Below are 27109 nucleotides of genomic sequence, written 5' to 3'. Positions count from 1 at the left end.
TAAAATTGCAACAACTCCTTTTAAACAAGATATATAATTTATAAAGATTTCACAATGTTTTTTTTAACCATTTAACTTATCAACATTTAACATTATGTTCTTATAACATTATTATATCTAATTTATAGTAATTAGCCATCACTATGAGTTTCCTCTGCTTGCTTTCTTCATTCAGACCATTAATATTAATTGTAGCAACAATCAGTGCCATGGTTCAGATCAAAATGTAAGCTACAAATGTGACCAATAAGGAAACTTATTAACCCTACACACTAACGTTATTGTACTATTTTCATCTTTTTCGCATTATCTGGCCTCCGGCCGTTCTTGTTCTTTTTCAACTTGAGTTTTCCTCCTTGCTTCATTTTGACTGCCGTTCATTTATCTCGGTTTGCTCACCAACGCTATTTCTAGGTATACCTTCCCCTTCGCTATCCAAAGGGTCATCATTAGATTCATCGTCTGAACAGTTACGCATTCTCGCTATCAGGACTGCACTCGAAAATATCATCCATAGAATGTTCAACTGTTGTCATTTTCCCCAAATTCACAACGGGTTTTAATGAACTTTTATCAACAGTGTTTTCAGCTACGACCTCTATCACCCTGAGTTCTTCTTGGCTTTGGCTTTGACCTAGCCTGTTATCCTCTTCGTCTACACCATGTTCATCTTCTTTGTCAATATTTCCGTTAACTGTATCAATTGCTTCAATTGTAACCACATTACCAATTCCTTGATTTGAACTCTGAGTCCCATCCGTTATTCATCCCTTCCTCATTTTCATGTTCCATTGCTTGTTCCTTCCCTTCTGATGCAATGCTGGAAATCTGAGGTGCTGAATACGTTGATTATGTCTATATCGTAGGTACAATCAACTACCATATGCTCATCCCTCCGACATGTATACAAGGTTTATTTTGGCTGCTGTAAATAAACAGAAGTGTGTCCTTGAATATTCATTCATGAAGGGATATTACACTTCAGTTTCATTCTTGCTGTCCTGATACCATTTAAAAGACCTCCTGCTTTACCTTGGATAAATCTATGCAACCTAATTCCATTACCCGACCAAACCTTCCAAAACATTTTTAGAATATATTGTTATCCATGTCGAAAGGAGCATACCGAATTGATACGTAAGTATATATCCTGCAAAAATTAATCACACGCACTGTCCTTCCAGTCTCTTAATTTGAATTCTTTCTTTTCGGAGCGAATAGCGATCACAGAAGGACTGAAACACTATATTGTTACTGAACTTCATAACAACCTTGTTTCCACTTAACTGCTGAAATCCGATGATGTCATTGTGATCAACCTTCAATACATCAAAAACTACATCACACACACACACATGCTGTATTCGGGGTTAAAAGAAAACTGTGATCCTTCAGAGTCCTGTCTCCGCACTGCTTTCAAAGAAACCATGCTTACGTCACCGATGCCGCTACAGTGGACGTCATAATCACGTGACCCTCTCAGGGCATGGTGGACCCCCGACCCCCCGGTCGTCACCAGAGGGTGGTCCACTTGGCAGATGTAAAATGCTAATAATCCTAAGTCTCTCAAAAGTAGCACCAACACTTTTTATCTCTAAAGTACGTAGTTACAGAATATTACATTCTGTTCAAGCAGATTCCTCTAGGTTACTTAGGGCGTCCAGAATTGAGAAATAAGGTGGAGTTCAAAAACGGCCTCGTCTGTTACGTTTCGGGTTCTTCTTCTTCCCTCTCTAGTTTCTTTGATAAATATTTTTTTTTTTTTATAAATTGTAAAATTTTGTATTCCTGGTATTATGCCAAGTACTTCACTTTATGAATTTTCAGTGTACCTTTACTAACTTAAATCATCTCAAACACTGGCATAAAAAATTCATACCGGAGAAAAAACCATTCACTTGCAATGAATGCCAAAAAAGTTTTGAACATTCCTCTCCTCTCCTGTCCAAATACCCATAGTCCCCATACTGGATAGAAGCAGCCATTCACGTAGCCGAAGGAGTTTTTCTCTATCCCATGTTCTCAGAAGGCACAAGGAAACTCATACTAGATAGTGATCATTTATTATGGCCTGGGTGTCCAAGGAGCCCTCTTCTATCTCAGAATGTTTAAGAACAAGGCGTGATCCGACCTCCAACTTACTCGGACGCACCGCAAAGTTTTCACCTCACGTGTAAGTTGTAAACATTATTTTTTTTTTGTTCCTAAACTTAACGTGAAGTGGTCGTCGTAATTGACATTCATACTTAGTACAGCTCATACTAACAACAAGAATTAAATGAAAGGATACAAATTAAACACGTTCATATATTTATTCTTATGTATAAGAGAAATCACAAATAGCTGAACTGAAACATAGCCTAATTCAGACCATCAAATATAAATTTATACATACTAAATCTAAGGTCAAATAGAGCCCTGTTTTCACCAACGAAAAATAACATGAAAATGTTATATTTAGTATAGATAATTCATCTGTATATTTAACATGCGCATTATATATTTTTTACATTTTTATTGAAATAAATAATTATAAATCTCCTATCCTCAAATTCCTGTAACTTTAACTCAACACGAAAAACTTTTTTTAAGATCTTTTGTGGCTTCTTCTTTTTTTTACTCGAACCCTCCTAACAAGAACAACAATAAAATAGTTTGTAGGTTTACTCCCTATGTAGAAAAAAAGACTTCTTCTGTAAATAGATGTATAATACTTCCAACTCTTGAAGGAAGATGCTGTTCATTTGATTGTCTGGAATATGTGGTAAAACAGATACTCTTTTATTTCTTTTCAGAAAAAATTGTGTCCAGATGTTTATTGCATTGTGGTATTTATTTTTAATGGGATGCTTATTTTAGAGTTGTTATGAAAAGTGCCATTCGGAACATGTTTTTCTAAGATTGTTTATTTTATTTCAGATTATTCCAAACAGAGGAAATTTTATCAGATCCTAACTAGGATTGAGTATCGTACATAGACCATCCTGTGAGAATGGAAGCTGAAAAATCGTCTTCATTGCTGTTAATCAAAGAAGAGAAGGAGAATCTGGAGGAGGATCTTACTGAAAACACAGTTAAGGCTCTTCGTTTGCAGACCCCTTCTTAGAAGTTAAGGCAGAACCAGAATTTTTGACAGTAATGAATTTCATGTGAACTGTTTCAGCCCAACCCATTAAGTACGAGGAGGACATCTCTCCAAGCTGTGATGATGAAAGTGGAAAGATGCTGTATTGCAGAAGAACATAGACATTTGGGAAGAAGCAACACAGAAGTGAAGCGATTAACTTTTGCTGGACTGCAAAAGGACATTTTCATGCATAAGACGCCTGAAGTCCCACATGAGAACTCATACAGAAGAGAAACCATATACTTGCTCTATACGTCAAAGATAGTTTTCTAATTCAAGTTATTTCAATACACGCGAGAACTCATACAAGAAAAAAACCACATACTTGCTCTATATATATCAAAGAAGTTGTTCTCGTCATTGGTCTCTCAAAATACACATGAAAAATCATACATGAGAGACACAATATATTTGCTCTATATGTCAAAGAAGTTTTCTCATGAAATTAATCTCAAAAGTCACGAGAATTCACACTAGACAGAAACTGTATAATTGATCTCTGTCCAAGAAGTTTTATTACATGCTCTTATTTAAATTGACTTGATTCCTGTTTGTCCTCAAATCTTGTAACTCCGTTTCGACATGTTCCCCTTCGTCGGTGGACTTGAAGGTTTGCTAGTTGCTCAATCCCAGTGACAATACAACCTTACATAACCAGTAGGTCAGGCAGTGACCTTTAGTGACCTCTCCAAGTACCTCAGGATTTGTGTGAACTCTTCTATATAACCGTCGCCCCCTTCCTCTCATCGCCCCCCCCCCTCCCTCGCCCCAGCACACGTTCAGGTGTGTTAATTAAGCTGCGTCCTCCCGCTCCCTTCTTCCTTCCATCCCCTTCCCCATAAGCTTCCCCCTCCCGCTACCAAAGCTGTTTTGTCCCCCTACCCTCTTCCCTTTTCCCTCTTCCATCCCCCTACCCATCTTACAAGAAATATATAATGTAGTGGAACCTTGTTTTCATAATCCGTTCTGAGATTGTAAGGGAAAACCGAAAAAATAAATTCCCATAAGGAATAATAATAAACAATTAATGAGTTCCAGATCCCCAAAATAATATATGCATATATATATACATACATATATATATATATATATATAGATATATATATATATATATATATATTATATGAATATATATATATATATATATATATTATATATATATATATATATATATATATATATGCTTAAAAATCACAGTAGATGCACGTGACTTCATAAATAAGCGAATACCACGGGAAAATGATAGTCAGAAATCCAAGCGCTTTCGTCTTTATTGAGACATCGTCAAGGAGCTACTAAAGTACAATTGGAGAGGAAGGCCTCAGATACAAACAAGATCAGGAATACCAGATGGTCAATTATCAAAAGGGTGGTAAAAATTAAAAGGGATAATCCAGGATTATCGTATCACACGGTCACAAACTTAAACAGATTCTGACCCTAACCGAAATTACAAAGTATCTTTACAGTCCAAAAAACATGTAAAAACTGAATATATTAATTTTGTTGCTTATATTTATCTACAACTTTTTTCATTACGAAAGCATCAAGTTTAAATAAACCAAGACTTAAATTTAGAACATTTCTATTATTTGATTTGATAAAACAAGATTCAATTATATTCCTTTTAACTGTGTCATTACATGGGACTAAGGCTCTCGCTTGACTCAGTTAATAGGATGGTCTAAATCTCTCATATGTACATATAATGCATTCGATATTTGCCCAGTTCTCACAGAATATTGATGGTTGCTTGAGACGCTGTGAAAGAGATTTGCCGGTCTGTCCGTAATAGACTTTATCACACTTTTTGTTTGCAAGGAATTTCATATATGCAGCCTGGAAGATCTTTAGGAGAATTTTTGATTACTAAACTCTTGACATTAATATTACTGAAAACAACATTTATGTTAAAAAGCTTTAAAATTCTAGGAATATCTAAAAACTTTTCATCATAAAGGTAATTTTAGATGTTATGCTTACTAAATTCAAGTTTGTCATTAGTTGAATAAAATGTTTTTCTAGCTCTTTTCCATGCCACATCTACAAAAGTCCTTGGGTATTTAAGTTTCAATGCAATATCATAAATAGTTTTAATTTCAGCGTCAATAAACTGCGGGCTACAGACACGTAAAGCCCTTAGGAACATCCCAGAAAAAACAGAGAATTTAACATTTTGATGGTGATTGGAGTAGTATGAACAAAAGAGGCAATATTAGTTGATTTTCGAAATACTGAAAAGGTGAAATTTCTATCATTTCTATGGACAGTTACATCAAGAAAATTCAAATTCAAATTTCTTTCTTTCTCTACAGTAAATTTTATAGAAGGGACTAAATTATTGAGATTATTAAGGAATTCCTGGAGGTTTTGTGAACTGGCCAAATACAGAAGATGTCATCCACGTACCTAAACCAAATAACTTTTTGGGCAAAAATTCTTGGTAAGAGTTTTTTGTCCTCAAAAAATTCCATGTAAATATTGCTAAGGACAGGAGATAAGGGATTACCCATAGCCATGCCAAACTTTGTTTTGTACACAAAAAATTCCCCATTGAAACAAAATTTACTATCTTTGATACATAACCTTATGAGACTAATGAGATTTGCTACACTTAAGGGAATGTCATGACGCTCTAATTCCTCTTCCAAATATTCAAGTAAGTCATCTACAGGCACTTTGTAAATAAAGAGACAACATCAAAACTAACCATATTAAAATCATAATTCAAATTTAAACTATTCAATTTGTTTATAAAATCAACATTGTTTTTTTTTTTTAACATTCGTGTTAGAAATATTTCCTACCAAAGGAGTAAGAATTTTTACAAGCCATTTAGATAAATTATACGTAACTGAGCCCACTGAACTAATGATTGGTCTGATAGGGTTATTGATTTTATGTGTCTTGACTAAACCATACATGTAAGGTAGGGAGGCGCATCGCGGTGTGTAAACTGTTTAATTAAATGGTCCAAGCCCTTCAAAATGGATTTAATTTGTTTATTAAAATGGGAGTTAACTGTCTGTGTAGGGTCAGACCTCAGTTTCGTATAAGTATCAGTGTCATTTAGCAATGTCATTATTTTACTTATATAGTCACTTTTTATTCATTTTATTACCACTGCATAGCTTTATCTGCTTTTTGTCACCTTCACTGTTTCGTCTTCTTTAATTTTCTTAAAAGCCTGGAGAAATCTCACGGGTACATTAGGGGGAGAAGGTTTACCTTTCATTAGCACCTATTTACAATACCTTTACAAATATTGATATCATCAGGGCATAGGTTTTTGATTCAATTTTTCTAAATAACAAAAGGATTTTGAGATGTCGACACAGTCCAGGTTACCATTAAATAGGCCTTCCTCTCCAATTGTACTTTAGTAGCTCCTTGACGATGTCTGAATAAAGACGAAAGCGCTTGGATTTCTGACTATCATTTTCCCGTGGTATTCGCTTATATATATATATATATGCATGTATGTATGTTAGTGTGTATATATGTGTGTATAGTATGTATATATATATAATATATATATATATATATATATATATATATATATATATATATATATATATATATACATTATAGGGAGTAACCGTTCTTCATTTAGAAAACAATGAAAAATAAATGTAAATGACTAATGAAATGAGTAAATGAACATTTAACATCACTCTTACCTTTATGGAAGACACTTGTTAGCGTACAGAAGACGCGGAGAGAAGGGAGAGGGAGGGCGAAGAGGGTTTTTTTGTTTGGAAGGGGGGAATCTCCCTCCAGAAGGACTTCAGCTATTAAGGACTTATCTGGTGTTATTCTCTTCTATTTTTACTGCACTAGGACCAGCTTGAGAATTACTGGACCCCTGTCGCACAACAAAACCTGTCCATAAACATTTGCTTCTGGCGTTTCTTTAAAGTGTTTGCCTAAGTTAAGCATGTCATTGTCCTTTCACATGTTGGAGACACAGCTTACAATTTCTTTGTTTGGATGATAATTCTCCACAAATTGTTTACATCACTCCTTCTTTGCAAAACAGTGTCCTTAATCCCTGAAGTAGGCACATTATGTATGCTCATTCCTTTTTTTAATGTTTCAAACCAGCCTTTACAGGCCTCAAATTCAGTAACATCAGCGCTTGTGTTGTAGACTTTTTATCACTGAGATTGGTAGGCAACTTCCTCCAACAGTTTGCTATGAATTCTTTCTAAATTCTATAGTGTTTCTCGCCATTTTTACTGAAGAGCTAACACTTTGGAACTTTCTTTGTCCCTATGAGGGGTTATATAGCAATTGCACTCGAATAAAATAAGCACAAAAAGCATAAAAACAATGGACACAAAAGCAGAAAGGGTCAGATGGGAAGCTTTGTTGGGGGGTGCTCGATACGAGGCCCAGTCCACTCGCTAGGCCCCGGATGCATATTTCCCGAGTCTGGAAGAGTTTAGGGATGGGGAAAATTATGACCAATCAAAGCGCGTGAAGCGATCCATGACGTCACAAGCCACGCCTTTTAGCTCTCTCCTCAGTCCTATATCCATTGCTGTCGCATCACGATGCCGAAGAAATACTTTCTTCTCATTTTCACAGCTTACGGCTTGTATAACAATATACATTTTAGTCAGATATATCTAAACATAATGCCAACACTAATTTAACAGCAATATATTCTTCAAATTAGATACACCGTGAAATATATTATGCGTTATTGGCTTCTCCCTCTTGGTGAATAATATTCTCACATCGCGAATTTCTAAATCATATACTTGAAAATGCATGTTTAAAGCATTTATAAAGGAAAGGGTGCGATAACTCAATGGATGAATCAAACAACATACAAGATGGTAAAAATGATGGTATCTGACCTGTTTGTAGGGGAAAATAGAGAGAGGGAGTAGGCTTACAATAAGGATTTCTATTGACATGACATATGCTATTTCGTAGTATGCACATTACTGTGCATTGTATAAAAGCAATATACTGGTCATAACTAGGCCATGAACAGGAATCAGACTGATATAGTCCTACTATTTACATGGACACAGTTTCAGCTTCATTCATTAAAAATTATTTCAAGAGTTGGTGTGCCCTTAAGGAAACTACGGTATTGTTGTTTTTGGTGATCTAAGTTAGCCTAATGTAACCAAAATATAGTTACATGACAAACTCATCCTCCGTCAGTAGCTAATCTGAATACGGTTGTTTTTCAAGGTGTACTTGATAAACTGTAGTAACAAATTGCCTTTTTGAGGTGGATTCCGTTTTCATAAAACCTTCCAGATGTTTTTACCTGATTGGTCCTTGTCATTCATTGTGTACAACTATATAAAAAAATTTCTTTTAAATTTTTTGCTTTTGATTTTTTACTTTCCGTACATTGTGTACAAACAACTAAAAAGTGATAAACAAATTCAGCATTGAATATTTTTTAGCAAGCCCTTACGGGATTTTTGCTTAAAATTATTGTGTACAAAAAAAAGAAAACACTGATTATTTAATCTATTTAATATTCTTAGCAAACCTTTCGTACTTGTCATTCATTTTGTGCAAAGAATCAAAATGAGTATTTCATTTGTGTGTTAATACTTTTAGCAATTATAGGAGTACAGAATACTACCTATTTACGGAGTTTCAGTAGACTTTTTACGAAGCTGAACTAGAGCAGAATTAAAGCTAGGGATAACGGTAGTATATAAGTATATGAGCTAGGGATAACGGTAGTATAAGAGCTAGGGATAACGGTATATGAGCTAGGGATAACGGTAGTATATGAGTATACGACTATTTTCATCCAAGCTCACACCTAATGGCAAATGTATGCCCTTTAATTAAGTGCATGATCTTTTTTTACATAGATTTTTGGCATTATGCTAAGCACTGGGGCAACTAAGGCCATTCAGCGCTGAAACGGATATTGACAGTAAAAGGTTTGAAAGATGTTACAGGAGGAAAACCTCAAAGCAGTTGCACTATGAAGCAACTGTTGGGAGAGGGTGGACAATAAGATGAAGATAGAGAATATGAACGGAGTGTAACAGTAAAATGAATGAAATTAGTTGCAGCTAGGCGCCGAAGGGACGCTAAAAAGAACCTTCAGTAATGCCTACATTTCACAAATGAGGTGTACTGTCGGCATTATCCCACTAGGGGTACGTAAATTTGTCATCAAAACTGTATCCTCCACATTTCTTTTAACGCATAAGGCAATTGTTATTTTAGTTCTGTAAATAATACCTTTTTATAGCCTGAAACAACAGGCAGTAACACCTGAAAAACGTTCCATGTTCCATGCTTTTAAAACCGTCACTTTCAAAGTCCAAGATTCTTGATGGGAGTCGAAGTGCTGCGAGTTCTTAGCCTCCTGTCTGTAGTCTGCAGTGCTAATTACAGGTCATATACCTTCATTTTTACCATACCATCAATTTTACAATCTTGTATATTTTTTATTCATCCAATGGTGTATCGCCAAATCTTTCTCTAAATGGCTTTTTAAACACACAGTTAAGTATATCTAATTTTAGCAACAGCAACTTGCCATGAAAATATTATTTATGCAGTAAATATCGACTTTGTGAGCAGGAATTAAAGAGGGACTGAGCACTATTACCAACAGGGAGAAGCCAATAACGCATAATATATTTTCAAGGTGTATCTCATTTGAAGGATATATTGTTTCGTCGAATAGGTGTTGCATTTTGTTTCGATATATCTGACTAAAATGTATAGGTCATACAAGCCGTAAATTGTGAAATGGGGAAAGTGAATCTTCGGCATTGTGACTGGCAGTAATGACTATGAGACCGAGTGTAGCTAAAAGGCGTGGCTTGTGACGTCAAGGATGAGCTCCATGCGCTTTGATTGGTCCTAATTTTCCCCATCCCTAAATTCTTCCAAACCTGGGAAATATGCGCCCCTGATGGAGCGTTTCCGAGTGCACGAAAACTGAGGAAACATATAATAACCAAGACAAAATTTTGCAGAAAGTAAGTCTACGAAAACTGAAACGTACAAAAAGAGAGGCGTATAAAAACCAAGTTTTGACAGCATTTTATTTCTTGAAAGCTGAATACATAATTTCAAGTTAATTTAAAAAGTTTTAGTTGACTGGATTAAGGATAAGTTTAAGGACAATGCCAATTTTCGTATATGGGCCTAGCCATACCTAAGTTTACACCAAAGACCTAAGAATTAGATATAAGGCTACAGACATTTTATTTTTTTATTTTTTTAGCCTGTATGCTTATTATTGTCTTAACACTGTAGGCTATCATGTGCATACCTTAAAAGGGAATTAAATAATTAGACTGATTAGACAATAACCTAACCTAGGTGATAGGCTAGCCTAGCTATAGTAGACATAAACAGTTAATCAGGACTAGACTATAACCTATACTGGGTGACAGCCTAACTATAAAGTTTCATTGAAAACGAAACCCACAAAATCACTGTGTAACTTGTTTACTACTTCTAAGTATTTAATTTAAATTATAATTTTACTCCCACACTCGAGGACTTTCAGGCCCTATCTTTGGCCCATTTTCAAGAGATGTTTAGGTTGTCAGCCTAGGTCAAGGCTAGCAGTCTTCTGGAAACTTCGTTTTTCGTTGAGCTGTCATTTATGTGATGGCTGTTCTGGTTTCCTCCTTGAGAGTTGGCTAATCCCCTCTTGTCGCTCTGATCATCCTGGAGCTTGAATGGTCAATGGGATTAACCCTTGTGGTAAGGGAGTGGTCACCAAAAGTCTGTTGGCAGAAAACCTAATCTCCAGGTCAACAGTGTCAATCTTAGCTTCTTTTAATATCAAGCTCGGCTTATGGGATTTTCTGAGGTAAAACCTTTGTTTCCTTCTATTACTTTAATCTCTCTGATGAGTGCTCCTTCTACTACCCTCCTGGTGGCTAATTGTATTGCTTTTGATGTATATAAGCCTATACTGTTTATAAAATCTATCCTATGGTCATTTTCCCAACAATGCCTAGCTATAGCACTCCCCTGAGAATTAAACTGTACTGCCTTCTATGTTCTTGGATTCTAGTCCTTATTCCCCTACCTGATTCCCCCACATATTTGTCTCCACAATTGTTGCAATTGATTATGCATTATCCCCGCTACATCATCGTATTACTGTCTTCTCTTCCCATTTATTTTTACATACTTGTTTTTTACAGTATTATCAAAGGTATACACAAATTTATATTTACTTTCTTTCATTTTTGAAATTATTTGTTTCATGATAAAACAACCGTATGTTGTTAATCTAGTTTTCACCATTTTAAAGGAAATTTGTCCGTATACTATATATCCAAACGTTATGGCATTATTATGTTATGCTTAAGCTATAGCATAAAATGTAAGGTAAAAGTACAGAGCGCAGTCTTGTTATTTTTCTTGATTATTACGATAGTTGCAGTTTAATCTAATTTCTTCGACCATATCTCAGTTATTAAACACCTCAGCACAGTTGTCAGAAAAAAGCACAGTCTTTGTTGTCACATGATTATTATCAATGTAATGGTTAACACAACTCATTATCTCGGATGACCGTTACTGTCCCGTAACCTCGTCCCACAGGTCATGGTCGATTTACGTGTTTTTACGATAAAACGCGCAAGTTGTATGTCCACGATTTTCCTATAAAAGCAACACTAGGGTGTCGGTAGTGTTTGTTACAGATCGAGACAACATCCTTAAGATCATCTCTGTCCTGAACTACTAAAGCTATCAAGTGCAGCTCTAGCTTGTGTTGCAAGCACTTTATTATGTGCATCCAATTTCCGCTGCATTTCATCAAACTGAGCCTTTTCACAACTCATTTTATTGTGTTGTATTTTGCAATATGTGATGTCAGTAAATCAAAGGTATTGCATATATCAACAACTGAAGGCATAAAACCAACATTAAACTCGGTCCTAAATACGTTACTATAATAATTAAAGAAATGTGTTACATTTGGATGTTCATCTTTAATAAACTTCACATACATATACAGCTTCACAACCCCAAGATTCGATTCCATGTAGGGCACGAGGCTAAAAGATTTCGTGGGAGGATGAGATGTCATTGGTCGGTAGCTTCTTAATGTGTTCACACACTAAATATGAAAAAGAGTAAAGAATAATAAATAAACGAGAAAGATAAATAAAATTAAGAAATGAGTAAGAAAAATAGAACTTTCTTAATCAGTAATTTGTTTGTGTACTTAACTTTCCTCAGCAGGTATACTGAGACGTTTTACTGGCACCGGCACCATTCATTTCTGCAAAAAACGACGTCTGGCCATTGTCTTCCATGCCCCAATAGTCTTTAAACAATGCCTGTATCATGGACATAGTAGCTTTCTCAAAACACCCATCAGCACTAGCAGGTTCCAATTTTACGTGCTTATACTTCTTAAAGTTAAGGAGTCTATCAGCAAGCATAAATCTTACCTTCATTACATAATTTTTTTTAGCGATAATTATTTTCCCAGCTCAACAATAACTTCTCTTGTATCGCTATTAATAGATTCACCTTCACTAATAACCATCTCTTTTTTTATCATTATTATTAACACTATCAGCCCTAGTAATTAAAATATTTAATTGCTACGAAAATACTCGTAAAAGTGAAAACAATAACAAAGCATGATAGAATAGAAAAAGTTGGGACACACAGAAAGAACGGGATGAAGTCTGTGTCCTGTCATACAAGATGAGAGCAGCGTCAAGCCAAGTTAGCCAATAGAAACGCGAGCCCAGTCTGTGAGCATTTTCATTGGTCGCTGAGATTGAGCGGGAGATAGGAGAGAGAGACGACGAATGCTCCATTCCCCCATACCCCTGGAAAGCATCACCCCTGTTGTAAAGGGACGGTGGAGAAGCGCCCTAGTGCAAGCGAGTCTCTCATCAGAAGTTTCAATGTCGCATAAGGGTGGAAAAGTACTCGTGTTTAATGGCATATTAGACCATACTGTTTCAAGCCTAAGTTCCCATATGAAGTACTGACGGGTAGAGGAAAGCTTGAGGAAAAATGTTGTACTGCTACTCTATTTTAGCTGCGGTGGCGCTTGCGCCCTTGCTCCGCTGGGCGCCTCATATATGGATGATAACAAGACGGGGGAAAGAAACAAAATAATGCAACTGTGTGACATTGAAGTTATGTTGTCGGATTATGGAATAGTAGTAGCATGTAACAGTGCATGTACATTTCCCTTGATTAATCTATGGATACCCTAAATCGTAGTTCTCTGGTGTTAGTACATAGGATTCATTTCTTTGAAGAATCTTTATGCTACTTCTGTAGCTATGCGTTGTTAGAGAAGCTCTGTAATCTTGGCCTGAATATTAATCAACTAATAGCACAGTGCTACGTCACAGCATCTGTAATGAGTGGCAAAATCATTGGAGTACAAGCACAAAATCCAAGAAACTGTGAAGAATCCATGCTTGTAAATAAGAAATTTACTACGATATGACTATTCAGTGTGCAAAAAATGCATTCTTTTCTATTGTCTGTCTATGTAAATAAAATATTTGCTACCCTTATTTTACACTTTCTTTCTCTTTGTATGAATAGTGTCATCATCGGAAACCTTTGAGATGCAAGTAATTTTTTTTCTCCGCAGAAGCAGTAGATCTATTCGCATATCTGTCCCGAATTATCATAGCAGGGTAGTACAGCAGCAACTCGGGAAAGAGTGTGATTTGCCAGGAAATAATTGAAGAGTATGAAGAGAAATTCATAATATAGTAATCTACTGCAGGGTGAATGAACATCCATTAGAGAAGTACTCGTCTATAGGAGAAGATCAGGGTTAGTAAATAATTATTGAAACCCCTTTGAATTTATAGATCGAGGGACGACTGACATGGGACTGTTATACATTCTCGATGACTGCTTTCTAGAAGCGAGGAGTGATAATAAACACATCACAGACGCGTTTACTGCTGGACAGCATTCGTCAATGTCAGTCATGTTCATAACGCAGAATGTATTCCATTCGTGTAAATTCAGTAGAAACATCAGTCTCAACTGCTCCCATCACATTCTAATGTAGAATAGAGACATGGTTCAAATTGAAACTTTGGTTCATCAGTTATTCGGACGTCAGAAGGGTGGCAAATTCTCCGAGATATATAAGAAGGCATTATCTCGTATCCAGTAATACAGTTATCTACTGGTTCACCTCACAGCTAGCGCACCTACTGATAGCTTACAGCTCAGGACTAATATGACTGTGTAACCGAATATCAAATTATCTATCAACAGTGGGGGTGACTGAGGAAGAATATATGATGTGTTGAATACCCCGGCAGTTTTAGCAGCATAAATACATTATTCAGAGATGTGAGGAAGGTTGAGAAGAATATAATTGAGATGATGTCAAAAATGTCCTACAGAGTCAACCCTCTTATACTTGACATAAAGTCACTGAAGAAATTCCGAAGAAGAAAGGTCGTATCTCCGAAACATCGTGTCGCCGTTAGCAGTGATCTGACTGACATGTCTAAACTGGCTCCTTATAACGAAGATAATAAATATCCTTTAATAGTCATAGGTCAGTTTTCGAGGTATTTACAGGTTATTCCTCTAAAGAAAAAGATGGGAAATACTATGCAATGGACGTTAAAGAAGGTTCCTGAATCAGAAGCTTTTTTCATGGGATAGCATATCACGTTTGAATACTGGTAAATGTAAGGACGCATTTGTCAACGGAATAAGTAACACTTTTCAGATCCGTATCCATATTTTTTGAATGAGGAAGTTGGTGGAATCTTGTCCAATATTTCACTATCTCAATCATATATAAAACTTTTAAAGAAAATTAAACCCAGTGCGATGACTGCTATGACGGAGTGGATTTTTTAATATCGATTATGATGGGACATTTGGTAAATTAGAGCATTCACAGCTAATACCTTCCAGGACGCTGCAAGGTGGGAAACGAGTTTCATGGCGACTCCTAAATCGGTTGGTAGACATGTCTACTTCCCCTTGTTCCTTGAATCTAGCAAGTATTGACATGTATTTACTAGATTCGGTGGACTTGAGAATTAAGTTAGAAATGGCTAATAACAGCTGGATTTTGGGTATAGATATAAATGAAGAGTTGAACCATTTGGATGTGGAGAAGGCAAAAATTATGGATTAATAGGGTTACCCCACACTATAACGCCATGTCCACTTTGAATGAGGCTTTATCAGTTTAAAACATATATCATCGGAACGAATAAAGCATCTATATTAATCGATCAGGCATTTTGAACGTGTATTCCCGAGAAGTTAACAGTCGCCTTGGTTGATATGAAGAATTTTTCGGGAAAATATGCTAGGAATGGGTTATATTTCGAACACTGCGAGTTAAGTAAGTATACGTATCAATATTAACAGGAACATTATATATGATATTCAAAGTTCATTCCCCGGGAGAATACGCAATTATCATATGAAAAGCAATCGGGGCCAGGCATGAAAACATGATCCCTTACAATGCTTTTAAAAGGGGGAGACATGTTTTCATTTTTAGTTTCACGACCGAGGATATGGAGGATTCGCTACCGGTCGAAATTTCCGCTAGTATGAGGATAACGATTAGATTGGCAGGGCCAGTGCTAAAGCCTCACATAATGTTTTTTGGGGATACGGAAGGTATTTTATCAATCGATTAAGCTAGGATAAATCAGTGTGACATTAGAGGGTGAAATGGATGGATACTAGAGAATTAGAAATGTCTTTAAAAGGCACGTTAGGGCCGTTAATTAGATATTTAGGAATATTCGCCTCAGCTGATGTAGGAGGATTTATATTACCGTTAATAGTAGAAATAAACCTTTAGTCTTTACATCTAACACTTTAGAGTCCTCTTTGGGTATGTTTCTACGTGGGAAAACGTAACACAGAAATTTGATTATCTTCTTTGACAGCTAATAAGGAATATACTGTCGGGAATGAAAGAGGTTTTATCAGTACACCATTTACACAGGACGTGATCAGTGAGCAACGAGATACTATTTCAAATATTCCAAAGAAATGACGAAATGTTTTCAGATTGGAAGTCGGGTGTGATAAGAAGAGTCATAACTGATAACGAATGTTTAAAGCAGAGGGGATAGACGCTCCGACGATAGATGACACCCTCTGTACCTATTCTTCTCGTTTCGACCGGGTTAACTGTCAGCTCTGGTGTGAAAGGTAAAATACACCTGGATTGTTCTAGTGCACATATCAGCATTGTTCCCATACTTCATATATCCTTTGTGAATATTCTTCTAATAGTCTATCATTCCGAAATTGACATTCTTCAAATTTCTGTTCCAGCGTGTTAGTTATCAACCGTACTGTAACATTGGGTAGGTTAGGTTGGGCTAGGTTAGGTTGGGTTAGATTAGGTTAAGGGACTTAGAATTTTTTCACTACATATTCATATTTGTGCAGAAATGTTTTTTTTTCATCCGTAGAGTATATCTTGAGCCAAAATGGGGGTCGGATGTTGAGGTTGAGCCGAAATGGGGTCTTTTTCCCTACTCATATTTAACTATGTATGTATTGTATCCATTTGTAGACTCCACACACTATAAAGGAAACGGTGGTTCCGAGTGTGTAGTGGCTTTTCGATATAATAACCACCAATTTAACTACCACTTTCAGCAGAGATTAGTATAACCATTAAAATGCATAAATCAAAATGTAGAAATAAAATAACAATATAATAACACAATAAACATTAAGGTTCTGATTTGCTGTAGCAGTACACAATAATCAATTTGTAAGCATTTTTCGGGCGTAGTTTGATATCACAGAAGTTTTCCGGATAACTGAAGTGGATACGTAGTTGGGCTCCTGCTGTAAACTGGCGTATGTTTGTGGCGACGAGACTAGTTTCAGCGTTCTATTAATGGCGGTCATCAACTGCTGTCAACATTCACACATGTCCGTACAGCCCCTATGGTGATTTGAAGCAGCTGTCTTGAATATCATCCAAGTGTCCAACTTACAACAAATGGGATGCAGACTTGCATCAATTAAGACACCAACGTCGGTAGGGGAAATGGTGCACTACCTCTGTGTGGCTAAAGAAACACATGAATTAGCAATTTAAAAAAAAGGATTCAACACATTACTCTAAAGTCAACACCAAACATATACATCGGTAGGAAAAAGGAAAGTATCGATCCTGAAACCTGAAAAAAAATAAAATTTACTAATTAATACCACCATTACACAAACAAACTAATATCAAAAACTGAATTGTCACACAATGAAAACTTGCAGTCTACCCAACAGAGAAGACCAAACCAAAATAAACCAGAACTCACACTGGTACACAAAATAGTTATCACCAGAGACAATGAATGTCTCCAATTCAGCCAATAACAGTGAATCTACACAAAACAGACCCTCCCATATCGGCCTACTTGTTATGACCGCTCGTATTTAGGTCACTACAGGTTATCCCTTGGGTCAAAAGACAAAAACCTTAAATTCCAAACTAAGAAGACTACCTAGGAGCTAATAAACCAAACTCCAAGCTAAATACACATCATACTCATCCTCACATCTCTTTAATGTACAACTTACTACAAAAAAAAAAAAAAAAAAATCCATGCAAAAAACCCATTGAAGAGACGACAAGGGCGAGGGGAGGGGAGCAAGGTTGTGATCAAGTCTATAGCCGAGAAAGGGCATCGGGAATTCGATTCTCTGATCCCTTAACGTGTTCTATCACATGAGAGAATTCTTGCAATTGTAGAGCCCAACGTAAAATTCTCTAGTTATTTCCTTTCATGCGCTCGATGTAAACCAGTAGGTTGTGGTTCGTCCAAATTTCTTTAGGAAAAGAAAAAAAAATTGTTACATAGACAAATCTGAGTCTTTCCAGACACTGAGTCTTCTGAGACACCCTGAGTCTTTTCAGACGCCCTGATTCGTTTAGCACAATCCTAAGTTCCAACTAGGTCGCCCTAACAGATCTTACGGTTATACTCAAGGGTTACAACCGTACAAAAATCATCTCAAAACAAATGGCTCAGTTGACCCTTGATCTTAAAATTCTTTGAAATTTGATAAAAACTACATTTTATTTATTTATTTATTTATTTTTGTGAGTTGATTCCATTTTGAGTGCAAAATACTTATTTTTGGGATATCTTAAAAACTCAATAAAAGCATTTCAATTTTTTTAAGTTAACGTGTTCCGTTTGTATTCGTTAGATATGGTAGTATGAAATAGTAATTTTGTTTAAAAATACCAACGAATAAGTCTGTAATTCTGTTTGCTATAAACTTTTCAGTTTAGGAAGGGAGTTTTGGTGTTCGTTTCAAGCCTAATGGTACTCGCTCAAAATAATGATTCTGTACTCATAACGCCCACAAGTTTCACCAACGCCCTCACGCGACCTAAAAATCTAATGCTAATCAGCCATCACACGTCACACGTGGCTTCACCAGTGCCACAATTCGAAGGTCAACCAACCCTGACGGACGGTGCAGAGGGGCTATAAAAACCAGAGGAGAGGGCACACCGTCGTCAGTCGAGAGTGATTTCTCGCCTTCTCCGGAGAACCAAAGAGCTGAAGAAGAACCGACGAAGAACCGAAGTTCTCTCCGAGTTCAACCGGATCAATCAAGCATCCTTCTTCTTCTTTTCCGGTCCAACGATGGATATTTTCAAGCGTTTGTGTGGTCTTCGCGACCCTGCTCATTTCTTACTGGCGTCTGCCAGGTAGTATTTTTGTTTGTCTGTCTGTCTGTCTGTCAGTTTTAGTAGTGTCTCGAACTCTTCTTCTTCTCGCTTAATGTTCAGTTCTGTATCCAGAAAACCACAAAAAAGTTGATTCTAAAATGTGTAAATTTAAAAGATGCTTACGTTTGTTTTATAACAGGTCAAAATAAGCTTTTGTGGAATAATCTTAAGCTTTAAATTAATACTTTGGAGAGAGAGAGAGAGAGAGAGAGAGACTTGAAATAGCTTATTTCTCAATGAACTCTACTTTATTCTTGTTTGCGTAGTTAAGAAAGCTGAGGAAATTGGCCATTAATGTTTCTCCCAGATAAAGGTTTAACTCAGTCGATGGAAAAAATCTAAAGAGAAAATAATTTGTTGATGAATAATTTTTTTCATCAACGATTTATTTTCCATTTCAGATCTTTCCCTGCGACTTAGCTCGAATTTTAATGGGAGGCAAAATTGAAGGCACAATATCTGTACTTTAGACCACAAATACAAGAATAAGATATAGTGGATAGCGAAAGCAGCTCTCTCTCTCTCTCTCTCTCTCTCTCTCTCTCTCTCTCTCAATCTTGAAAGCGTTGCTTTTTTTTCACAGACACTCCATACTTCGACCCATTATGAAAGAAATGTAGATATTGTTTACATTTGCAGTGTTTAAAAATATAATAGGATATTGTCTTGATATAATGTATAACTGAATATGGGTTACTCATTCACTTTAAACAAGCAAAAAGCTTTCACCTCTTCTTCACGTTTTCTTCTTCCTTCTTCTTCTTCTTCTTCTTATTCTTCTTCTTATTCTCCTTCTTCTCATTTTAGACCAGTGGGGTTCGCTGTTTTGGATACGCCTCGTTCTTTCTTCGACCTCTGTAGTGCTCTTCTGCTTCATCAAGTCCCTTCTCTCAACACAACTACTCTCTCTCTCTCTCTCTCTCTCTCTCACACACACACAAAAAAAACAATCTCTCCATCCATCTCTTTCTTGGTCTTCCTCCTCGCCTTCTTCGTCTGCCCTGTAGTACTTCCATCTCCATAGGATCTATGCGTTCCAGTATGGTCATCCTCCCTCCTCAGTTGAAGGTGTCCGTCGTACCTTCTCAGTGAGTTCCCTCCTTCCTGCACTTGTCTCTTCGATATTTCAACCACCTTTGTTGACCCTCTGATACCATCATTCCTAATCGTAGCCATCCATCCCTTGTTACGTCAGACATCTTTGATACATCCCAGATTTTTTCTCTTCTCTGTCTTGTCACACTTTAATTGGCATTATTAGCTAATACTATCCTCCTTGTATGATAATACTCTTTCATCTATTAATTGATTTATTTTTCCTCTTCTTTTTTAATAAGCGAGATTTCTTCTTTCTGTATTTCCCCTTACCTCCTCTTAAATCTTCCTACTGAACACATTAATATTCTTTGGTTGGTTTTTTCCATATGAAGAGGGTTTCCTCATCTTCTGTATCATTTTTTAGTTTCATATCAAAAGATGCTGACAATATAATTGTGCCCAATATTGTTATAATTTGTACCTTTATTTTCCTGTCCATTTAGTTTGAGGCAATAACTCTCAATACCAGGTGATGTTAATTTTTTATTAGTTTTATTTTTGCTTCTATTTCAGACTACAGGTAAGTACATCTGGTGTTAAGGACATCACTAAAACCCGAAGACAAAATTGTAAGTTGAATCAAGGAAACTTTTCAGTCTCTCTCTGGTGTGACCGACTCTCTTCGTCTTATGATGAGGCCTTCTCTTCAAATCACGTTTCTTTTGATTATTGTAGGAACACAGGTGAAGTTATCAATGCTCATAGTGCTTAGAATAATGAATATATAAGAATGAAACATTTAATTCCGGCCCAAGTCCCAGCTCTGGGAGCTAGTATGATGATGTCATTCGGCTCTTAAAGGTGCTCTTATTGTGTCTGTCTGTATCATCTGATATCTATTATTTCTTCATTAGTAAGTAAGATCTCCTCTTTTTGTCTATTTCCCTCTACCTGCTCTTAACTGTTCCTAATGAACACCTTAATATTCTTTGGAAGCTGGATTCCGAGTCAACGACCCCTTTGGTGGGCTTGTTCCATACGATAGGTTCTTTGTCTTCATCCTCTGAGTACTACAACAACTAATATTAAGTCATTCATCTTTTCAGATACTTCTACTTGTGACACATTACCTGCATGCGGAGATGTTGGAGGGTTGTGCATTGCTTCTTCTGAATCAGGCAACTGCACAGGTGTTCTCGACCCCAATGGTTGCGTAGAGACAGCTGCTCCTGTTGCAAGGGAGGTGAGTGAATAATCCTCTTCTTCAATGGTAAGATTAGATCCCAAATCTGTTGTGGAATAATTTCCATTTACTACTTTCTACCGCCAAACTTTAGGATTCTCCCCTGCTTCTGTTTTTCCTGACTGATAGAACACTCAACCTCTTCCTTCCATTCCTTTCCTTTTTACTTCCGACCTGGGCTAAGATGGGATACCAGATTGCTCTTTACATTAGTCACCCCTCCAATATATATATATATATATATATATATATATATATATATATATATATATATACCTATGACAGTTGTAGAGGTCTTTTATTCCTCACCACTGGACAGAGGAACAGTCTCCTTACTGAGGATGTCGTGCAATTGGAACTTCTTCAGAAGTTCCAGCCAAGGAGATGCATGCATCATTACCTTATGTTATTTTCCTTGAATTTCAATGCATTTTTTATCGATTCATTAATGTATTTATGTATTTTATTTTTCTTAATAAGTGAGATCCCCTCTTTCTGTATTTCCCTTTACTTCCTAATGAGGACCATATTCTTTGGAAGCTTAAATTTCAAGCCATTGGCCCCTTTAACTGCCTTGTATATGGTTCTTCATCTTTTGAATAATAATAATAATAATAATAATAATAATAATAATAATAATAATAATAATAATAATAATAATAATAATAATAATAATAATAATAATAACAATAATAATAATAATAATAATGATAATAATACTGGCGAATATTGTTTTTTCGTCGACGATCAAAGGTTGCGACGAGACGGTCAGGTGCACAGGTGCTGGAGGCTACTGCTTCCGAAAAGACGGTCCCCACGTGTGTCCCGGGAAGGTCTTCAAATTCTGTGGTCAGAGGGACTGTCTCTGTTGCGTGGATCCTCACGGGCATGGCAACGGTAACGGGTATGGTAACGGCAACGGCAATGGCAACGGTAACGGGAACGGGAACGGGAACGGTCGGTAATGGTAAGAAAGAGTTTCATTTCCTTGATTTGATGCTGTTCATCTGTGTGACTGCATAGGGTTTGCCTGTTTACCTGTTTAATTTCATCTTTATTCATTTTTTTTAGTAAATAGGATCTCCTTTTATCCATATTCCCCTTGATTTCCTCTTACTTCTTCCTAATAAACACCAGAATATTTACAAGCTTGAATTTCAAGTCAATGGACCTTGTGGTGGGCTTGTTCCATTTGAATAGCGGTCTTCTTCATCTTTTGAATAATAATAGAGACACTCCATTGTTCTGTTTGATAGTTACTTAACAATTTACTATTTTTATTGAGATTGAAAATGCAACATCTCCACTCTAATCGCTGTTAGCGGTCATCGTCATGGTACCTTCTTTCAAGAACTTCATCCTTTAGTTCCTCCTCTCAACGTGATTGAATGAAAGGTAGCTCATCTGATTACTGGTCTTACCTCAGGTCGTTTCTAGGCTTTATTTTCCATTGTCACCTCTTCTTGAGGAAAATCTTTCATTTGTTACATCTTCTATAGTACCCGCTTTCTTTTGCGACTTTTTCTGAAGGACCTATTATCCTTGTCATCCGTCCTCTAGGGCCCTACTTTCTTTCTACCTTGGGTCAGCCTTTCTCCAAATCTTGCTCTCCTTTATTGCAGAGTGGCCTTATTTTCAGTTTTCTATAAGTAAACTAATTGGCAGCATCCATTCTCTTAGACTCGAGAGTATCACCCTCTTCTCAACAAACCTCCGCTACACACGTTTACTGGTGTAAATGAACAGAACTTGGAATGCATATTTTGGGGAACTTTTTTTTTTTTTAATATCCTAGGTATTTAATACTGCTTCCATTTTCCCCACCCTTAGGCTTCTATCCTTTCTTCCCCACTTCCTCCAGGTTTAAATCCCAGTCTTTATCCCTCCCCTTTTATTCTGCTCTTTCCATTAGGCCTTGAAATGAAAAGAAGCAATACTTTATTCAGCTGCTGGTCATGGGACCTTTTCTTCTCATGGCTGTTCATCTGAGATCCCCTCTTGGGTCGTACCATATGCTTGGGACGTAGGTCATTTGTATTGTTGTTATTGCCATATTTTTTATAATCTCTTTTCCTTTTTTCAGCTGATTGTTATCAAACTTGATAGGTAAGTATCATCATATAGAAATCCCTCTAAGAGTCCCAATCAAAGAATCATACAGTGGTGATGAATGATGCCTATTTTTGAGAATACTACCTCAATTTTTCTCGTTCTTTAACTTCATGTTTTTGAAGCCTTTGATCTTATCTTTTCAGGAGAGGAATCGAGATGATCAGACCGACCGCCAAACTTCAATGGCTAACTTTGCAACGAGAGGACTGATTCCAAATTGAGTGAAACTATTCTTTTCATCATAATCGCAAATTGAAGACTTGTTATTTCTGAAATATGTTTCATGAATATTCTGCAAATAAATTTAGCATGCAAAGCAGCTCTTTGTGATTTCATCCCTATTCTTTAGACTTCAAGTAACTGTTTCACGAGGCATCTCTTCACACTTTTATTTATACTAGATTTTACATAATTTGTTTTAGCTTTGTGTACATGATAATATGAAGAGGTCTCAGTTCTGACTAAGTGACAGAAATTTTGATAATATTCTGTTTATATCCAATCCACATTCAAAGACTGTCCTAACTGAAACCTTCCAGTTGCAAAACAGAAGTGGTCTGGATATTCTGTCTAAGGCAATTTTCCATCATTGAAGACCTTTTATATATCCAAAGTAGATTGCGCTTCTGTGAAAGCACTGATAGAAGTCAAAGTAAGAAATAAGACCTATGGCACCAATATATATAAATATATACATACATATATATTATATATATATATATATATATATATATATATATATATATATATATATATATATATATATATAAACAAAAGGCAAATAATGCATAGATATCTGTTGTGGGGAATGTTTGCCTTAAAAAAACAATCTCTTTTTCGTATCCAATTTCGGACAGACTACATAAAAATTCATAGTAAAATTTCAGGATGACACCTAGAAGCCTTCATACCAACAAGCCAGAAGCAAACATAGTGTTGTCAGGATCCTCGAACGGACTGATAATGGAAATTCGGATATTTGTGTCGTCGTCGAAGAGACATTTCTCAAGAGTCGAAGAGATGTATTGTCCTGCAAGGAGACTTATTTATGCTGTCTGTATAGTCTGTCCGGAATTGGTTACGAAAAAGGGATGGTTTTTTAAGGCGAATATCCCCACACAACAGATATTTATACATTATTTTTCGTGCGTTTATAGATGTGTCTGCAAGATGTGCTTAAGTGTGTGTGTGTGTGTGTGTGTAAAAAAAGAGCATTCTTTGGTTTAAAAAAAAATAAAACGGTAATGTTCATTTCATACAGAAGCATTCAGATAATGGAGGTGATTTTTTGGGCCAAGAAATAATTATTACCTGAATGTATGATAAGATAAAAAAAATGTTAAATATTCTAGGTCAGTGAGTTAGTTTCGATAAGATTTTAGTCTCTTAAAAATAAAAGTAAGATTATTTAAATCTTAAAAGTGTATTCTGTTTCGGTGTCTGAAGCAAGGCGCGACCTGTATTCTTCTTCTTTGGAAAGGATAGAAACTAATTTCAGATTGTACGAATATCTTTCGTATAATATAAAAAAAGACCTTAAAAAACAAGTATCTAAAAATGAATTGGAAGGAGAAGATAGTAATACAAATGATGTAAGTGGTTATACATAATCAGTTGCAGTAATTGTGGAGACACATATGTGGGGGTGGAATCAGGTAAGGGAATAAGGACTAGAATCCAAGAACACAGAAAGGCAGCACAGCTCAACTCTCAGGGGAGGGAGTGCTGTAGTTAGGCAATGTTGGGAAAATGACCATGGGATAGATTTCAAAATCAGTAGGCTTATATACAAAAGCAATAAAATCAGTCATAGCAGGGTAGAAGAAGGAGCACGCATCAGAGAGATTAAAGTGATAGAAGGAAACAAAGGTTTCACCTCAGAAGAAAGTTATTGTCTTATATAGCAGACCAAATAGCCTAAGCAGTGGCGTTATCAAGGGGGAGCTATTGGGGCTGATCCACCCCACCAAAATAAAGTCCCAGCCCCCCTAAAAACACGGACTCAACACATCCCATAGAAATTAGTCACAGGAGAGTAGTAGAAGAAGCACGCATCAGAGAGATTAAAAGTGATGGAAGGAAACTAAGGTTTTACCTCAGATGATCCCATAAGCCGAGCTTGATACCAAAGGAAGATATGACTGACCCCCCTTGTGACATGGAGATTAGGTTTTATGTCTGCAGACTGTGGTGACCTCTCCCTTACACAAAGGTTAATCCAATTGACAATCAGCTCAGGATATCAGAGCGACAAGAGGGGATTAGCAACTCTCAAGGAAATCAGAACAGCCATCATATAAATGATGGCTCAACAAGAAGTTCCAGGCTAATAACCTACGCATCTCTTGAAAAAGAGCCACAGATAGGGCCTGAAAGTACTCGAGTGTGGAGTAAAATAAAATGTAAATATTTATAATTAAACACATTATACACAGTAATTTTTTGTGGGTTTCTTATTCAAATAACATATGTCACAGCAGAGGATACTGACATTGGTTCTCTTCTGTCCATCACACGAGGCCTTACAGGCAGCCCCTGTTGCTAGTATCACAGAAATCCAATTATGATGCACCCCATTTGGAACATTGGAGAAACTAGTATGCGACTCTGAAGAAACGTGGCAGGCGTTTGGCATTTACGCATGCTCTGTGTGGATGAGATACCACATCAAGATTAAATACCACAGGAAAGAGAGTTGTCTTGAAAAAACAAAGAGTTCTCTTCAAGAATGCAGTGCCATTCCTGAGACATCAAAAAGGTAAGAAAAATAGCAATTATTCAGATCTTCAGTTCTAGCACGGATTGTGCGTCTCTTGATGAACTGACAAAAAGTTCTGGGGCAAAGTCATCAAGAGTTCGAGAACTGTTGATGTTAAAAGGACTTGCCGCCTAGGAGTGAACAGCTAAATATTACTCATTTCGTGTTTATTATCAAACACAAATCTGGCTAGGAAATACGGATTTTAAACCCGATGATTACGATGGAAGAGAAATGGAAAAAAACTCGGTTCCTTGCACGATGGAATGGATAACAGCCTGCTCCTGATGTCTTACTGAAAGTATAATCAGATGCAAATGCCTTTTAAAGGCTTCTGTAAAGGATGGGCTATACCCAGACAGATTTTTGTGAGGAGTGTCAAGCTGGCACTTGTGTTAACATATCAATAGATGAAGACACTGCACTTTACTAATTTAGTTTGTGGAGGCACTTTGAGCCAAATAATTGATCTCTTTTATTTTTTCTTTTATATTTCTATTATTGCAAGGAGCTGATAAATCACTGCAAGGAGCTGTTTGTCATTTTAGGTTATCTTGTATCTTTTACAGACATGTAATCCACAAGTCAATTTTCAGGATTTTTTTTTTTCTAAATATTAAGTGCAGCTCCATTTGATCCAGGTGAATGCAGGTGTTTGAAATGGACCAATTCTAAATATGTTACTATTAATATGCAATCAGTATATTCAAATATTAAAATTGAATTTTTAGGAGATTCCAGCCCTAACAATGAAAATGTCCTCCGTTTTCAATGTGGACGTAATATGATTTGATAGAACCCACACCTTTCACCTACTTTGCATGGTAGTGAAATTGTGTACTATATTTTCTCTTAGCATCTCTTTTACGAAATATTAGCATGTAAAGAAAAAAATGCCAAAATAAAGCAAAACCTCCATTCTAAAAGACCAATTCTATAACACTCTAGTGTGAAATTAGTAGTTTATAAGGTATTGAAGCAAATGATAGACAAATTATATTTTAACACTTGTAAAAAAAATATGAAAAAATCCACCACCGAAAAGGTTAAAAGTGGGAATTACACAATTTTAAAAGGGCAGAATTTGTCCCATTTTGGATATGATGTTAC

General features: G+C 36.3%; 1 protein-coding gene across 1 annotated transcript in view; it reads left to right on the top strand.

Annotated features, from left to right (window-relative positions):
- Nucleotides 1-23510, top strand: part of LOC135222546 (uncharacterized) — a 42400-nt gene extending 18890 nt beyond the window's left edge. Inside the window, exons 2-5 of the mRNA XM_064260633.1 lie at nt 20460-20466; nt 20993-21129; nt 21883-22096; nt 23385-23510. Coding sequence (XP_064116703.1) covers nt 20460-20466; nt 20993-21129; nt 21883-22096; nt 23385-23401 — 375 coding nt within the window. The 3' untranslated portion in view covers nt 23402-23510. The remainder of the gene's footprint in view (nt 1-20459; nt 20467-20992; nt 21130-21882; nt 22097-23384) is intronic.
- Nucleotides 23511-27109: the final 3599 nt, after the last annotated feature.

The sequence above is a fragment of the Macrobrachium nipponense genome, chromosome 3 (genome assembly GCF_015104395.2).
Source record: "Macrobrachium nipponense isolate FS-2020 chromosome 3, ASM1510439v2, whole genome shotgun sequence".
NCBI classification, from domain to species: domain Eukaryota; kingdom Metazoa; phylum Arthropoda; class Malacostraca; order Decapoda; family Palaemonidae; genus Macrobrachium; species Macrobrachium nipponense.
Note: the sequence above shows the minus strand (reverse complement) of the source record. Positions and strands in the feature narration are given on the sequence as shown.